Genomic DNA, 16629 nt, shown 5'->3' with positions numbered 1-16629 from the left:
ATAAGTGATTTTTTCCTGCAGGCATATCTGTTTCCATTCATTAGGGTTACATGTTACACTGTTTTTTCTTTTGTTTTTTAATAGAAAGTAAATATGTGCATACCTTCTTGCCTGGTCTAACACACATGTATACACACACACACACACACACACACACACACACACTCACACACACACATTTTTGAACGGCACTGCTGCTTAAAAACTACCCACTGCAGATGGTTTAACAGCTAAAGAAAATGTGCACATCATTTACTTGCTTGCTCTCCCTCTGAATACCAACAGTTTCCCTGGATGGAGTGGTGGCCTCCTAGTACTTGAACCTCTTCACAACACTAATCTGTAGACACACAAAAGCTCTGCAAGGGAGACAGCAGAAATCTCACCTCAGCCTCTGAGAATTACTTCCTCAATGCTGAGATCTTTCCCTGCATCTGTCTGGCCCCCAGATCCTTTTTCTTTTCCAATTCGTCATGCTTTCCCCATTGGAACATCTCAAACCATTTTGCATAAGCTACAAGATTTTTCTTCTTTACTCACTCTAGCCTAAAAGTTTCCCTGCTTATATTTAAGTCAGATGCTCCTCCGGGGCTCTTCGCTGTCTCTTGAACTTCTGATTCCTTTCCTATTTCCCTCTACCAAGAGCCCCCTCTAAAATTCAGGATCACACAGCTAGGAGCTACAAGCTGAAATGAGCTGGATCCCTCAGCTCATTCTGGACCAGCTGCCTTAGAAGATCTTCAAAAAGCATTTCCATTTTGAATCATCCTGGTACTCTGCAACAGCAAGAGGAAGAGGCGAGTTGGAAAGGCCCCTGAAACTTCCCTTGTTCTAGCTGAGAGCGTCAGGGTTTCTTCGTAAGTCATCCCCACATTTCTAAAAGTTGAGTTCCTTGAAACTCTTCTAGAGCACTGATTAAAATGGAGACCCCTGAACACAGCCCGACACCCCCAAACTTCCCAGCCATGAGTCCTGGACATTTGAATTTTTGAACTGAAGTATGTATAGTTGATTTACAATGTTGCGTTAGTTTCTGGTGTACAGCAACGTGATTCAGAGATGTACACATATATAAAATATAAAAAAGAATGTATATATACATATAGACATTCTTTCTATATCTTGTCCATTATGCTTTATTATAGGATACTGACTATAGTTCCCTGTGCTATACAGCAGGATTTTGTTGCTTATCTATTTTATATATGGTAGTTTGTATCTTCTCATCGCAAACTCCCAATTTATCCCTTCCCACCCCCTTTTCCCTCTGGCAATCATAAGTTTGTTTTCTATGTCTGTGAGTCTGTTTCTGTTTTGTAAATAAGTTCATTTGTATCATATTTTAGCTTCCACATATAAGTGATACCATACGGTATTTGTCTTTCTCTGACTTACTTCACTTAGTATGATAATCTCTAGGTCCATCCATGTTGCTGCAGGTGGCATTATTTCATTCTTTTTTATGGCTGAGTAGTATTCCATTGTGTATAAACATGGACCATATCTTCTTTATCCATTCATCTGTTGACGGTCATTTAGGTTGTTTCCATGTCTGGCTACTATAAATAGTGCTGCTATGAATATTGGGGTTCATGTGTCTTTTTGAATTAGAGTTTTCTCCAGATGTATGCCCAGGGGTGGGATTGCAGGATATGTTAGCTCTATTTTTAGTGTTTTAAGGAACGTCCATACTGTTTTCCATAGTGGCTGCACCAATTTACATTCCCACTGAACAGTGTAGGAGGGTTCCCTTTTTTCCACACCCTCTCCAGCATTTGTGATTTGTAGACTTTTTAATAAGTTTCAAGCTTAAGTGGAAAGTTGGAATCCCTCTGCATTGCCATTTGCAAAGTCCACTGCCAGACTTTTCTAGCTTTCAATAGCTCCATTATTTTCCTTTCTCTTTCTACCCCTGTGATCATACAGTCTTATAAATTCTATGTGTCCTGCTCACAGAAATTTGTAATTGTTTAATATCTCTCATTTCTTCTTTTCCCAATCTAATACATCAAAATCACCTTTATTTTCCTGAAGCAGTGTTTTTCTTATATTAGCAGATATTAGGAATACAATAAACATTTTATCAAGAAACAATAGGGCTTTGCAGATAAGATAATCCATACCATTTTTCTAGATTCCACATATATGTGTTAATATACAATATTTGTTTTTCTCTTTCTGACATACTTCACTCTGTATGACAGTCTCTGGGTCCATCCACGCCTCTACAAATGACCCAACTTTGTTCTTTTTTATGGCTGAGAAATATTCCATTGTATATATGTACCACATCTTCTTTATCCATTCCTCTGCTGATGGACATTTAGATTGCTTCCATGACCTGACTATTGTAAATAGTGCTGCAATGAACACTGGGGTGCATGTGTCCTTTTGAATTATGGTTTTCTCTGGGTATATGCCTAGGAGTGGGATTTCTGGGTCATATGGTAGTTCTATTTTTGGCTTTTTAAGGAATCTCCATACTGTTCTCCACAGTGGCTGTATCAATTTACATTCCCACCAACACTGCAAGAGGGTTCCCTTTTCTCCACACCCTCTCACATATGGATACCAAGGGGGAAGGGGGCTGGGATGAATTGGGATATTCGGATTGACATATATACACTATTGATACTATGTATAAAATAGATAACTAATGTGAACCTACTGTATAGCACAGGGGAATCTACTCAGTGCTCTGTGGTGACCTAAATGGGAAGGAAATCCAAAAAGGAGGGGATATATGTATACGTATAGCTGACTCACTTTGCTGTACAGTGGAAACTAACACAACATTGTAAAGCAACTATACTCCGATAAAAATTTAAAAAAAAAGAAAAAATAGGGCTTGCCATCAAATATTTTACGTTATTTCTTATTGTTCTGTGGAAAAAATGGATTGCTTTCGCTCATATCATCGACTATCTCCTGTGCTTTGCCATCTCTGTACTTTTCATTTTGCACATCCTGTGTCTAAAATAGCCCCACAAATTTTGTGCCCAGACCCTTTCTGTTCTCTGGGTCTGTGTCAAATCCCAACTTTTCTGTGAAATGTTCTTTGATGACCTCACTGGGTAATAATTTCTCTTTCTTCAAACTTCGCTCTCTTTTATTTGTGAGCAATCTCTCTCTGATTGCTCATTTGTCATGTTTCATACACAGCTCGATAATTAGGATGGATAGTTTACTGAGCATCTCTGTACCACAGACAGCGATAGGTTTCTGACCTATATTTTAATCTTCACCCAGCAAGATAAGTATCATTAACCTCATTTTACAGTCGGGAAACAAAAACTCTGGGAGTTTGAATAACTAATCCAAATTACCCAGCTACAGAGAGGAAAAACACAAATCTTAACCCATAATCTCTCTCACTCCAAGGCCAACTCTCTTTCACCAATCTGAGCTGAATAACTATGGACTTCGCTGACACAGCAGAACAGAAGACTCTGCAGATGGAGAAAAGGGATTGAAGCCATGGCTAGAAGAAACAGCAAGTTGGAATAAAGTCACTATCAGCTTCAAGTGCAAAATGGAATGTAAATGTTGCCAGGGCTCAGATCAGGACAGTACCTGTAATATATCAGGAAAAGCACAGCCTTTCCTGAGCCCATAGTCCCAGGTTTTAATCTATATCCCACCAAAGAGGAGCGCTTCATAGTCACATATGTTTGGTGAATTGCAACCTCCTCTAACTGACCTCTGAGCCATGTTGCCCAGTAAGGTATTAAAAGACTGAGAATCTTTGGCAAAGGGACCTGTTTAACTTTTTAGCCCAATGTCCTCCAAAAGAGTTCAAAACGATTTTATTTTCAATGTACAACTATTAATAGACTGGAAACATGCTAATACTGCTGAAAATATTTGGAAGCCACTGAAATACTGTGTTTCTTTCTCTTCTGACCCTCTCAGTCCCAGCAGTCAGCGCCACAGCTGAGCTGGTTCAGCTAATTAAACTGGAATCTCTGAGGAGTGGCACCCAGGCAGTTCTGATGTGAAGCCCAAATTGGAAACTAAATGCTGAACCCAATCTTTCTGAATCTGCCCCATTTTGCACCAGCAGCCCATTACAAAATTATAAGATATATTTCAACAAAGACCAGAGAGCTTATGTTATCATACTCTGAAATATAACTACTAAAAAGTTTTCACTTTTCAAGAAAACTTGAAATGATTATTAGTAACAATACTTTTACCTCCACCTATTGAGGTATAATTGTCAAAACTGTATAGGGTTAACAGGTACAATATGATGCTTTGATACACACATACACTAAAAACGACAGCATTTACTGAAATCAAGGTAATTAACATATCCATCATGGTACACAGGTTTTGTTTTGTTTTGTTTTGTTTTGTGGTGAGCACTCTTAAGATCTCTGCTCTTAGCAATGGAAAACATGAGGCTCCTCAAAAAATTAAAAATAGAACTAGCATATGATCCAGCAATCCTAATTCTGGGTATAAGACCAAAAGAAATGAAATCCGTATCTCAAAGAGATATCTGCATTCCTGTGCTTGTTGCAACATGATTCACAATGGCCAAGATATGGAACCAACCTAAGTACCCAGCTATGGACAAATGGATAAAGGAAATGTGACACACACACACACACACACACACACACACACACACACACACACACACGACTATTACTCGGCCATAATAAAGAAGGAAATCCTACCATTTGTGACAACATGGATGGACCTGGAGGGTATTATACTAAGTGAAATAAGTCAGAGAAAGACAAATATTGCATGATCTTACTTATATGTAGAATCTAAATTAAAAAACCAAGTAGAACTCATATAACCAGACAGTAGAATGGTGGCTGCCAGGGGCTGAGAGTAGGGGAAACAGGGAGATTTGGTCAAAGGGTACAAATGTCCAGTGGTAAGATAAGTTCTGAGGATCCAATATACAGTACGATGACTAGAGTTAATAATACTGTATTGTATACTTGAAACCTAATTAATTATTATTGCAATTATCTTATTGTCCACTCTCTGCACCACCCACAAACACTCTAGACCCTCACTTCTTGGTCTGGTCCACAGACCAGCGACACCCACATCACCCAGGAACTTGTTGAAATGCAGAATCGCGGTACCTTCCTCAGAACTCCTGAGTCGTAATCTGCATCGAAAGAAGATCCCGGGTGATTCCTACACATTCCTACACATTGATTCCTATGCATTGGACTAGCAGATATCACCATTTCAGGCACACGGTACGCCCTTGAAAAAGTTTTCTAAATAGATACATATGTACTTCGGTACAAATTCTATGGTTCTCACACTACATTTTTACTAAGTTGTAGACTTTTAGTAGTATGATGACCTGGGGACTTCCCTGGTGGCATAGGGGTTAAGAATCCGTGTGCCAATGCAGGGGACACGGGTTGGAACCCCGGTCCAGAAGATCCCAGTGTGTTTTTAAAAGGGAAATTTATTTAAAAGTGTTAATTTAAGTGTAATTTTGCTTTCTGGAAAAGACCACATACAAAAAGAGAGAGGTGTGACTATAAAAAAACCAAGAACAAAACACAAATATATTGTATTGTGTGAAGTGAATTTATATTCCTAAAGGGGAAATTTTTCCCACTGCCTGTAACACTGATAATTTACAGGAAATGTAATCTTCAGTAACATCAGGTAAAGTGGTTGGGCTTTCCTATGACAGGAGAAATATCACAGCAGAGCTGAGGTTTCTGACATGTGGTATCTGCCCTGACTTGGTAAAGAACCACACTCTGGGACTCTCTAATCAGTTCCATCTTTAGGGACCAGGAATGTTTTTTTTTTTTTCTCTTCGTCATCCCTTGGTCTGGTCTTTTTGCATGTAGTCCTGGTGTAAAATACTACATTTTATCCACAGCTACCACCATTAAATAAATCATATAAATTTCCTATGTCCAAAATATTTATTGATGAACATAGTTTAACTTCATCAACTGTAAATATCTGAAATTCTAAATACTGATTTCAGCCAAAATGAAAGCTATCTAAGATGACCTGCTCTGATGGTATCTCAGACATCTGTGAAGAAATATGGAAATGAGACACTTCTGGGCAATGAAATGGCACCAGGGTACCTACTAAGAAACCCATCACAATCCTTAGGAGGGAGATTGCAGGGCACAGAAGTCTTCACCTGGGGTATATGTTTGCCTGGTCGTGAATTGGGGATAGAGGACGTGGGAGATTGAAAACAGGCAGCAGTTCCTCCTGGCCCATCAGGGACAGCCTCCTTTCCTCCTCAAGGCAACTTCCAGCAAGAAAGACTCTTCTTTCAGCACCTACTACAGACGGTACATTTCAGGTGAAAATGGAGGGAAATAAGTGCCTTGAAAAGTACACCTGATTGGAAGCTGGCTGCCAACGGGAGAGGGAGAGAACGGAAAGGGGGTTTGCGTAGGCCTTGTGGACGGGGGGTCACCTAATCACGAAGGTAACGCAAGTGTCATCTGGACGGTGCGAGGGAAAGAATGTCTCAGACCAGGTTACAAATTCTCCGTTACACAGACTTGGCTGTGATCAGACAAATTTCCCTATTGAGTCTGGAGGGTTTGGGATGACTGGGGCTGGTCATTATTTTCCCACCACCTCTCATGTAAATGAGTCAAAGTTGTAGATGGGAAGCCTTAACATTTACACTGTTGGCAATGTCTTTACGGTATGCCCCCTTTTAGAAGACTTATAACATCCATTATTGTATTTATACTCACAACTATACATGACAAGTAAGTTAAGATTTATTACCTTACCTTATACCTAATAACACAGAAAAAGAAGACTGTAAAAGAAGGGGTCATGATGTCTCCACCATGGAGTAACAGGACCAGATCTAGACTTGAAGCGGCCTCACGCTTCCCTTGGTGTTCAATGAGGCCAGACAGAATTGCAGTCATTCTGGGATAATACTGGAGTGTAACATACTTCTTTAATAATAAAAATTTTAATAAAAGTATTTTATTTACTTTTATTTTCCTGACTTAAAAACAGTACAGAAATATCATCTTGATATATTTGAATAAAGGAAGAAATATAGCTTGGGGCTGTCTCTGTTTCAGTCCCTGCTCTGCCACCTGGCAGCTGTGTGGTAAGATATTTAACGTTCTCTGAGTTCATTTTTCTCGCCTATAAAATGGGGATAATAGTATCTCAAGTAGTGGCAACTGATTACATTTGCCTGGCACACAGCAATATTTATTGAATATTATTATTCAGTGTAAGGTTTTCTTAAAGTAATATATTATTCAAAGAAATTTTTAGAGAAAGATATTTTGAGTACAAGAGGGGTTTAGGAAAGGGGCTGTAATAATATCATATTAATTATGGCCTTAGGCCTCTGCACAGTAATGTAGAGGTTCAAGAAAAGTAGAAATTCATATGCTGTTGTATACATATATATACACACCTACGACATTTGTTTATGTTATGCTCGCTCCACAGAAAATGCTGAGGTGCGAACATTCCAGTAGGTTTGTGCAACGTAATTATTAAATTTAAATTTAAAACGGAAAACATAAAAGAAAGGAAACCAATTATTTCAGTTGGTGGTCACGGGGCCATGCTTTATGGCCCCGTCCTCCTCAGGTCTGAAAAACGCCATCGTCTTTCAAAAAGAGTGTGACCAGACTGTACTGTTAACATGAAGGGGGTGAAGGGTACGGAAACGGAAAAACTGGAAACAGTCGCCCCGCGGAGGTGGCGGAAGAGACGGAATTCAGGGCCGTGCAGGTCCCTGGACTGAGTTCTGGAGCAGAAAAAGGGCAGCAGGGAAAATTCAGATCAGGTCTGTAAGTTAGTCAGCACCAGTGTTAATTTCTTGGTTTCCACGACGACACTAGGGCTGTAGAAGACCTGATTGTTAAGGGAAGCTGGGCTGGGTGATATACCAACTCTCCGGGCTGGTTTTCCAAGTTCTCTGTGAAATGATTTTAAAATGAATAGTTAACAAAATGAGGAGGGAGCGGAAGGGGTTTCCTTTCTTGTACCCTGGGCAGGTGAACAGGACTGATTTCAGGGCGTCTCTGCTCTGTGTGTGCCTCAATAATCCGTCCTCATTAGAAATGAAATATACACCAAGTCAGTTATCAATTAAGTGACAAGCTGGATAAACATCATAGAAGTTAACTGACCCTTCAAGGGTTCTCTGAAGCTCACTCAGCTTCGCCAGTTCCTTTGAAGTTCTGTTTTGGCTTCAGCAAGTCACTGATCAGATTGGTTTAATGGTGAAGTTGTGCCTGGTTAATGGGAACAAAATAAAGTGTAGTTACAAAACGACTTTTTGCTCTCTTATATGTAATCTTGCATCACCCAGACATGCAAAGGGGTAGAGTCATGTTGGTTAGTGAATGACTGAACTTAAGCCTTAAAAAATATCATAAAGTAACAGATTTTCTATCGCTATAAGAAGTCAGCTCTAATCTAAATCAGCCAAGAAGCATTCTTGCATTGATGATCCCTGAGGTTTTCCAGGGAGGCACATATGTAACTGTCTGCCCCACCGGTGGTACTTCTTTGAATGTTCTACCATCCATATGTCAATTTAACGTTGGTTAAATTGGGCCACGTGGGCCTTCCCTGTGGAGGTTGGTTCCTGAACAAGTGTGCAAGAGACACAAATGTGCTATGGTGAAGACAGGGATGCATTCAGTGGGGCAAAGTGAGGGGTGCTTGCCGGGCAGAGGAGAAGGCCAGACTAGAGGGCAAGGTGGGCCAGGCTCTGAAAAGCCTTGAATGACATGCTAAAGCCTTCGGGTTTTATTCCGATGGCCCATGGCTCAGTCACTGAAGGTTTTTAAGAAACTGATGCATTTAAGTAAGTTTTGGGGCATATTTTAAACGCATTTATTAGCCCTTGTTTTCTTTCCTTCTCTACCCTATACACACACTCCCTGCTATGAAATGGGGTAGATAATTATTCCCAAACATGAGTGCATGTTTTGAAGACAGCAAATGCTCTCTTCCTCGTTTCTCGTCAAGACTCTGTGATGTTCTTAGGAACATCCCTTTAACCATCATATCTTAATTTAGAAAGCTTAGTAACTTAACTCTGAAATAAAATCAATTTTCTGTCTCCTTGATATTTCCGGACTTAGGAGTTAGATGCTGCGCCATCAAATCACTTCAGAAAGTAAGAACGTGTGGCTAGCTTTACTGTTAACCAGGTTTTTAACTGCAGGAAAAAACCGTAATTACTGGACCACGTTGCAAAGACAACTAGGCATGACAGCTCTCTCTTAAAGGAGGGTATTGATAAGAGGCCAACTATCTAAAATTAGAACCTGATGAGTTAAAAACAAATTCAGCCTCATCTGATGTACACAGAGTCGATTAGGCTTAAGTGATGACATCCCGGCCACGTTTAATACATGGATAATTTTGGCACTTTACATCATCCACCGCTTTTAGACTGCCTCTGCTGTAGCCATGGCAACCCTTACATAAAACATAGCTGAGTTGGTAATTTTACTCCAAATGAAATGAAAATAAGGCTAATCCTATTATTGTTCTTAACAATTTCCCAAGTAGCTTCTTCTCAGAGTGCCCTTACTTGTATAGTCCGTCTTTTAAAAATAGATTATTGGAAAATCATACGTGTGTGTGCACTCTCTCTACTCACAGCCGTTAGCACTGTCCTACTGCCGCTGCCGTGTAACCTTGTGCCTGAAAGGAGGTGTATCCACCTACACGGCCACTTAGTATTTTTCTTGCAATTCGGGGATGGGTAAATCTTTTAAATGTACCAGTTTAGACCATGAAACATTTCAGAGGCAGTCACTTGAAAGTTACGGTTAAATAATAGTCTTGAAGATAAGCCCTATTACGCATTTGTATAAATCTGAGAAGGTAACTCAAGTGATCCTGTTTTGTATTGTAAATGTGCCCGTGTGTGTTGCAGTACTGATTTAGGAAAACCGTCTTTTCCTTTTCTGCCTCCACTGAAGAGCCTTCTGTTGAATAGGGGTCCTATGCCATGTCAGGATCTTTCTCTTTATAACTGTGATAAACACTCAGTGTCATCCCTGATATTGTCCCTGTTGTCCCTGACTTTCCTGATGCAGCGTGTGTGCTAAATGGTTTCTCAAGTGGCCCATCTCCCCTACGGTGGTTGTCTGCCCAAGGCTTTAGGACCCAAAGTGCAGTCCTGAAACAGAGAAAAGGGAACTTCCTGACAGGCCGTTAAGCTCAGACCTGGGTTCTTCCATTGGGGGGACGGTCTTACAGTAAAAAGGAAACATAGTTTGGGTTCAGGGGCCTGCAGATCCAGCTGCAGCTCTGCCAACGCTCCCTCAGCTTTGCCATCTCTTACCCTTTGTGCCTCTCAGTCATCAGGAGAATATAATGATCAGTACAACTCTCTGTCTGATAATGGCTGTCAAAACAGAGAAATCATGATGAACCAACAGGTAACCCAGTTTATCAGACCAGAAGGCACCCAGGGTCAAAGTCCCACGGACAGCTTTTCCATCAACTACCCAATTCCTCCCAACTGCTGCTGGATCATTGATCTTGGTATCCTGGCAAATACAGGGAGATTTCAGACAGCTGGAAAACGTCTTCCAGTCTGAATCCAAACACCAGGAAGACACAGGGCCATTTCTCTGGCTGCCACGACAATATTCTCTATGTCACGATTGTGAGTCACTGCTATCAGGCCCCGCAGGTTGCCGTGGCCTCACCTGGCATTTCCGACAGGTGGCAATTTTAGCAGATTCAAGACCCCTTCCGAGCACATTTTTCTGAGTCTGGTATAGAAGCTGGAGGGGACCCGTGTCGGGGGAAAGGACCGATGGAGATAAAACAGAGGGGAGGAGAGGACGCAAAAGAAACCAGCGGGGATGAGAAAAGAAGAAACAGGCAAAACCAAGTCAAGTAACATTGTCTCACTCTTGGGGACCGCTTACTGAAGACACGTGAACTGAAGGAGGTCTCCCTGCTCAAGGTGGTCACGTGGTGTGGGAACGCGCCGCGAGGCCTCCTGCGAGGCTCTGCGCCACCAGGACTGGCATCTCTGTTCAGCATTCCTATTTTTCTTTCAGACTTGGATATGGACATCTGAGTTTCCTTTCCTACATAAACGGCATTTGTTTGGCGAAAGCCAACCTTGACTGTGGAGTCTACAATCATCCTCCGATATGCCTACTTTTTTTTCTCTCCCCCAGCCTGACACCTCACCATCCAGGTGACGCCCATCATGTCTAGAATCTCTCACAAATAAGGCCTTTACCATGAGTCCCTGAGTTTCTGAGAAACCGTCACCATGTAGTTTTGCATGGCAATGATTTTCTGGAAACCAAAACAAGGTGACTTTAGAGCTAGGAGGGTGTTGCATCACTGAATCTCCTACAGTGATACACAGAGAAAGGCACTCAGTAGATGTTGAATGAATTAATTCAAAAGCTCATTTAGGATAGCGCCTTTTTATACAAGCAGTTAAATGATTTGTCCAAGGTCACAAGGAAGGTTTGGGGCAGAACTTGGAGCAAAATCCAGGACATTCAGCTTTCAGTTTGGTATCTGTTTCCACTAACACTGATGTTACAAAAAGGTAGATAGATAATAACATAAACCAATCCTTGAGTCTTTAAATTGTATAACATGAAATAAGCAAAAGGGTAAGCTTGCCTGATCTAAAAGGATTGCTCAGATCAATGAAATGAAAAACAAAGATCACAGAGGCAGTGGTTACTTTTCTTTTAACTGAAGTAGCATTTAACATAAGAACAATAAAACTAACGAAAGGAAATGACTTAAACTATAAATATGAATCCTCTGCTTTGAGTTTTGAGTCTTGGAAAATAAAATTCAATGTTGCTAATTGGTTTAAAATGTAAAACAGTTTATGACATTTGTCAGGTTTGATATTTTTATCCTTCAGTCTCTGTACTGAAATACAGACTTAAACCTATAGAGATATTCAGAATCATTCATTTCATCTCCTCCACCAATGCACAAATAGCCAACATTTCCTCTATCCCAACTTAATTTGAACATACATATTGTCAAGTTTCCTTACCGTTCAAGACCTGAAATAGATAACAGCTGCAGTTTTTAAAATGCTAAGAAATTGAAAAAACAAAACAAAAAAAACCCAGTTCAACCCATAACAAACAACATAATTTAAAGTATACCTTAAGTCTTTAAACATTTATTCTTCGAATTCTCCCTTTTCAGTTGTACTTATAGACACAGCTAGAGCTGCTCTCACACAAGAAACACCATACACCAGAGACTGTAATGGATCTGATCAGGTTTTCTTCTGTTGCCACTAGCGCACACACCAGAGAACTGATCATCAGATGACTGGCATTACCTGTGTATCAGATTAGTATTTACGGTTTGCCTGTGACCCTCACAGGTGGTTATATGACGTGGTGCAGCATCTCCAGGGAGGAAAAGACATACACAATCACACATCTGCAGCAGAGGCGACAAACGGTTGGTGACGTGACATTTTTAAATCTCCACTGTCTAAAAATATCTGTTTACACTGAATCAGCTCCAGACCAAATCCAAAACTAGCTTAGCTCACTTAGCTGCCATCTTCTGTGTTGCTTTATAAGAATCCAAGATGAAACATGATACGTTCCAGTGCCCAAGGCCAGATAACAGCTCCGAATACCAGCACAAAGACATCTTAGAAACTTGGAAATCAGTCACAGTATAGATGACATTTTAGCAGCCAACAGCGGAAGGCAAGGAAAGAACACAACTTTGTCAAGTCTGTTGTGGGAAGTGGGAAGGACATTTCTTGTCCAGTACTCACCATATGGAGGGCGCTTCTGTCCCGCTGATCTCTAAGAAGTCATATCCTTCTTCGAGCTGAAAGTCAGTGAAGACTAAAGCAATGGTGTCCCCGGGTTCCGCGAGGATGGTCCACGTACAGTCGGCGTTGTTCTCGTACTCTGAAGGGAAGTAGGGGCTGGAGATGCTGCCGCTCGTCCCCCGTAAGGTCCCTCCGCAGGCCCCCTCAGCTGCACAGGACAGAAACAAAGAATGCGTACTTGAAAATGGCCTCGTACACAAGCACCTCCACAAAGTGTCACGCTTGATCAGTGACACATATTTTCTGAACCCCAAATAGCGACACACAACCTGACAAAGGGTTTCTCCTGCTTTGTTAGTTTAGTTCCACAGAAACAAAAGTCTACCCATTACACCGCGTTGTTAACTGAACTGCCACTATACAAAGAAGTGAAATTGTCATTTCTAAAATCTGGAACGTGCGGTTACTATACACCTGACATTCACAGACAGCTGAACCGTATCTTCAAAGGTTTCCTCTGCATCTTGGAAGACGGAAGTAAGGTGTGAGTCTTAACAGTATGTGGCCATCATTTCTTCCTTTTCTGAGAGCTGGCTTGAAAATACAGTGATCTTAAAAGAAGCAGTTGCCCTAATCTTTATGTCCTGTAGAGTTTGGAATGTGCACTTGGTTTTGAATTCCAGATAAGTTCTTGAATGATATAACGGAGACACATCAACTCATAAAGAAGTTCTGAGTAGGAAATAGTTGCATGAAAACTTAAAATGGATTATCTTGGAAAAGTGACAAGGAAAAGGTCAGTAAGATAAAATACATTTAGGATGCAAAGCAGCATTGGAATAAATATTGTTTTGAAGAGAAATGGATCCTGTAACTTTCTCCACAGAGTAAAAAATAGATGGTATTCAATTTATATAATCATCTATTATAAAATGTTATATACGTAGTAAACTGTACATATAGGGTAGATAAATATTTGTGAAATAACATGTTTTAAGACAAGTCTGTAAATACCGTCCCTCCCTTCCTTCTTTCCTATCAGACAATCCTAGCAAACAGTATACACTTGGTCCTCTATATCTGCAGATTCAGCAAACACAGATTCTACCAACAGAGGAAGAACATACAAAAAAAATTCCTAGAAAGTTCCAAAGAGCAAAACTAAAGTCTGCTGCATGCCCACAACTATTTACATAGTATTTTCATTGTTTTAGGTATTATAAGTATTCTAGAAATCATTTAAAGTATACAGGAGGATGTATGTAGGTTACACGCTAATACGATGCCACTTTATGTAAGGGACTTGAGCATCCGAAGATTTTGTTATCTGCAGGGGAACCTGGAAGCAATCTCCTGTGGATACCAAGGGACAATTGTATTTCACAATGAGGGACATCAGCGTTACAATTAGAGTGATGGACAAAGTCAGCCTGTTACCAAGATGGGAAACTTGCCTTTGGCGGCTTGTGGGACTAGACAGAGATCACTTGGAACAGATATTTACATTGGCTACTGAATAAATAACTGTGTATATAAGCATATCACACTTATATATAAAAAGCTGATACACACACACACACACATATATATATAAACTTAAAAGTTTTCAAATCCAATGCTGTGGTTGGGTGATTACATGAAATGTATTAAATCTGACGGCGAAGACCGCATAAGTGGTTTGTAATTCAGCTGCCTAGCGAACAGCTCCCCTTCCCAAGTGTTAGAGGAGAAACACTCATATCAAATTATTCTGGATTTTTGAAACTGTAACCTATGCGCTGAAGCATTGTTTATGATTTAAAAGACCTCGAAACAGGTGTATTTGTGCGCATAATACACTATAACCATAAAATAAGAGTGAAGAGGGTAAGAAGCATACTGGGTTCTTTGGGAAAGTATCTTGGTGACCTTGACTGAACAGAGGTGATACTAAACCTATCTGACAAGAGTATGTATGCACGGGTACCAAACATCAACCACGGACCTTGGCTGTAGCTCTAGGGCAGGGCCGTGGAGTTCCTCCCCTGCAGCCTTTCTCCCTCTGGTCGCTCAACTGTCGGAAGATCTGAGGACCTGTAGAAGGTGTCTACTGAGCTGGGGTGACATCGTGTTTCCAGGGACTCCAGGAAGTGGCTATATATTACCTGGTATAGGAATATTTTATCAGCGGACAGAGCTGTGCTGGTATCTGCAAGCTGATAGCGGCACTGATGTCTCAGCAACACATCTACCTTCTGTTTAAAAGGGTGGTTGAACTGGATAACCTCCAGTGTCACTTCCTTTGATCCAATGACTCTAAGAGTTTAGACACTAAGTATCTAGATTTTCCTAGGACTTCAGCTGAGGGCTTAAGCAGGTCATGGAGGACCACGCTTGGATGGCCTAGTGAGTGAGTTCTGTACTCACTAACTCCAGAGGAGCCTGGGATGCCCATCACAGGCGCAGCCTAGTGGTGCGATTTTATGGCTACTCTGTTGAGACTAGGAGTAGACTGTATGAGGAAGACAAAAAGAATAGAAAATGAAACTAAAGAGAAAGAAAATTAAAAAGTTGGTAGAGAACAAAAACTATAATTCTTCCAAGGCTGCAATCACCATTGCGTTTTCTCTGGTAGATATTGTAATGACCACAGAACATTTTTAAATGAGTTACAGTCAGAATTATGTCAGGCTAAACAGATGCAGGATGTATTATAATTCTTAATGCAGCATTTCAAATAAAATATTACAGAACACTATCAGGTAGTCTGACTGATGATACCTTCTTTGATAATTAAGCACATAAAACAAAACAAAAATAATTCATGCCACTCATTGGATAACAAACAATAAAAAACTGTACAGAGTGAGGTCACATGTGTATGTGTGTTCGAACATGTCTGTGTGTGTTTGAACATGTCTGTGTGTGTTTGAAAGCAACTGCAACGGTGCTTCACATGTTTTTCCAACAAAACATTTTAACAGTTTTAGCTTCTTCCCCAGTTTTGTAAGATAATTTGTTCTCTAAACTATAACATTTTACACATCTAAAACGTAATAGCATGTGAGGAAGGGTAACATAAGCCCCGTTTGAGTCTGGGAAATACACTCAGGAATAACCCAGAAACAGTGAGGGATGGAATGTGGTGAATAAATTCTCCGCCTTCTCTCCCCTTGGTGGGGAAATTTTAAACTGTAACTTACATGGAGTATCAGATAAGACCCAGAGAGATTTAGTACCAATGCCCACAAGACTAACCCTATTAAAGCATACCTCAATGGCATTCTTCACTTCCCAGCCTCACCTCCTCACTAGTTCACTTTGCTTCCTGAATCACCTCCCAAATACTTTAGCCGCATTAAGTCTGGACCTCAGAGTCTACTCTCGTGGGACTGAGGCTAGGAAAACAGAGGTGTCATGGGTACTTGATAGGACCACAGGGAGCCCGGATAGTTGGTTAAACGTTATTCGAGTGTGTCTGTGAGGCTGACCTGAATAGAACAAAAAGGTGGATTAAGAGAGAATTCACTCCCTTGGATTGACTGCCTTCATACATGGACTCGGGCTGGGACTTACAGCCCTGTCTCCCCTGGATCCAGCCTGTTGACTGCAAGTGTTAAGACTCCGCCTCCAAATCCAATGAGCCCAGTCCTTTCATAAATCTCTTTATATTTCTCAAAATCTCAAAAAAATAAACCCCTCAAAATCATGTATGATATTTTATTTACTTTTGTATCTCACCATATATTATTTTTAAAGTGCCCAATAAAAAATACTGACGATACCTGAACTTTACTAGAGCAACTGCTGGTATCTCGATGGACACGAGGATGAAGCTGACACTCCTATGACCTTAGCCTTGGGCTAAGGCA

General features: G+C 40.7%; 1 protein-coding gene across 2 annotated transcripts in view; it reads right to left on the bottom strand.

Annotated features, from left to right (window-relative positions):
* The window catches only part of CSMD1 (CUB and Sushi multiple domains 1), a 1403311-nt gene that overhangs the window by 834066 nt on the left and 552616 nt on the right, over nt 1–16629 (bottom strand). For both annotated transcript variants that reach the window (XM_033848938.2, XM_073798556.1), the window contains exon 4: nt 12779–12986. In XM_033848938.2, the coding sequence (XP_033704829.2) occupies nt 12779–12986 (208 nt within the window). The remainder of the gene's footprint in view (nt 1–12778; nt 12987–16629) is intronic.

The sequence above is a fragment of the Tursiops truncatus genome, chromosome 21 (genome assembly GCF_011762595.2).
Source record: "Tursiops truncatus isolate mTurTru1 chromosome 21, mTurTru1.mat.Y, whole genome shotgun sequence".
Taxonomy (NCBI): Eukaryota; Metazoa; Chordata; class Mammalia; order Artiodactyla; family Delphinidae; genus Tursiops; species Tursiops truncatus.
Note: the sequence above shows the minus strand (reverse complement) of the source record. Positions and strands in the feature narration are given on the sequence as shown.